At 43.4% G+C, this 1,467-nt stretch overlaps 1 protein-coding gene across 1 annotated transcript; it reads right to left on the bottom strand.

The window, feature by feature from the left end:
• Window positions 1–429: 429 nt before the first annotated feature.
• Window positions 430–1,100, bottom strand: LOC117066593 (40S ribosomal protein S7-like). Its single transcript, XM_033181961.1, has one exon. The coding sequence runs from the start codon at window positions 1,056–1,058 to the stop codon at window positions 474–476; it is 585 nt and encodes a 194-aa protein (XP_033037852.1). The 5' UTR covers window positions 1,059–1,100; the 3' UTR covers window positions 430–473.
• Window positions 1,101–1,467: the final 367 nt, after the last annotated feature.

Genomic DNA, 1,467 nt, shown 5'->3' with positions numbered 1-1,467 from the left:
ATGCTGAACTCTTGCCCTATTAATGAGTCTAGTGTCCAAGTGGTTGCAAATCCTGGGGAAGGCAAGCATTTTCTTATAGTTCACCTGATTCATTTGAGGCCTCTACATAGTCTTTGAACAAGTAGAAGGGGCCGCTTCCATCTTTTCAACAAAGAGAGTGGGCCACTTCTCAGTGTCTACATATATCTCCTTGTTCTAAGTCTCAGAGTCCTACTTCTTCTATATCAGGACCCTAACTTCAACATAAAAGACTTGTGTGGGCTAAGAATTCAGCCTTCTTTGATGTTCTTTCATTTTTAATGTTAACTCCTGAGTCTTGTTTTTAGTATTGCTGTCCTCTGGCTGAGGAAGACAAATGTCGCTTTAAATGCTACCAAGAAGATTCTCTGACATTCACACTTGGTTTTTAATTTCTTTTTTTTTTTTTTTTTTTTTTTTTTACTGTGAATATATGCTTTATTTAGTCACTTTTGTTACAACTGAAACTCTGGGAATTCAAAATTAACATCCTTGCCTGTGAGCTTCTTATAGACACCAGAAAAAGTTTCAACCTTGTGTTCCACATTGTTCTGCTGTGCTTTGTCCAAATGAACCTTTATGAGCCGGCTGCCATCTAGTTTCACGTGGATTCTCTTGCCCACAATTTCGCTTGGGAAGACCAAGTCCTCAAGGATGGCATCATGCACAGCTGTCAGAGTACGGCTCCTGGGCCGCTTCTGCTTATTTTTTGTACGGCTTTTTCGAGTTGGCTTAGGCAGAATTCTTCTCTGAGCGATAAAGACAACATGCTTCCCACTGAACTTTTTCTCCAATTCTCGTACTAGCCGGACTTGGATTTTCTGGAAAGATTTCAGTTGAGGAACGGGAACAAAGATTATGATAGCTTTCCGACCACGACCAACTTCAATTTCCTTGGCTGCCGTAATATTCAGCTCCCTGAGCTGAGCCTTGAGGTCCGAGTTCATCTCCAGCTCCAGAAGAGCCTGGGAGATGCCGGACTCGAACTCGTCCGGCTTCTCGCCATTGGGCTTCACGATCTTGGCGCTCGAACTGAACATGGCCTTCTCCTGGGAGAACTCGCCGAGCGCCAGCTTAGGATGAGCAATTTCTTTATTTTTAATAGAACCAAGTATTTTTGTTTCTCTCCTCAATGCATTATTAGTCCCTATCAATGGCCACTCAGTTTCATCGCCCTGATGGTTACTATTCCCCTGTGCTATCTCACCATAGATAAAGTTGTAACCTCCTAGAGCATGGCAGTACCTATCAATACTCCAGACGTCACCAGTAATGGGCTCCTACTTGCCTTTGAAGAGACAAGTGATTAACCTCTAGAATCCCATCCTGCCTGCGTCTACTTCCTAGGAACACTTGCAGGACCAATTGGCTTAGGTTGGGTGCCCTGGAAGCAGCTCCTAAAGTAAGGATTCTTATGAAAGTGATTTACTGAGGGAACACTCTCAGAGA

This window comes from Trachypithecus francoisi, unplaced genomic scaffold (assembly GCF_009764315.1).
Source record: "Trachypithecus francoisi isolate TF-2019V2 unplaced genomic scaffold, Tfra_2.0 Lachesis_group20, whole genome shotgun sequence".
Lineage (NCBI taxonomy): Eukaryota > Metazoa > Chordata > Mammalia > Primates > Cercopithecidae > Trachypithecus > Trachypithecus francoisi.
The sequence above is the reverse complement of the archived record's forward strand: the minus strand, read 5'-3'. Positions and strand labels throughout refer to the sequence as shown.

Bases quoted from the DNA above. Each gene is read 5' to 3' on its own strand.
- LOC117066593 (XM_033181961.1), bottom strand. From the start codon at position 1,058: ATGTTCAGTTCGAGCGCCAAGATCGTGAAGCCCAATGGCGAGAAGCCG.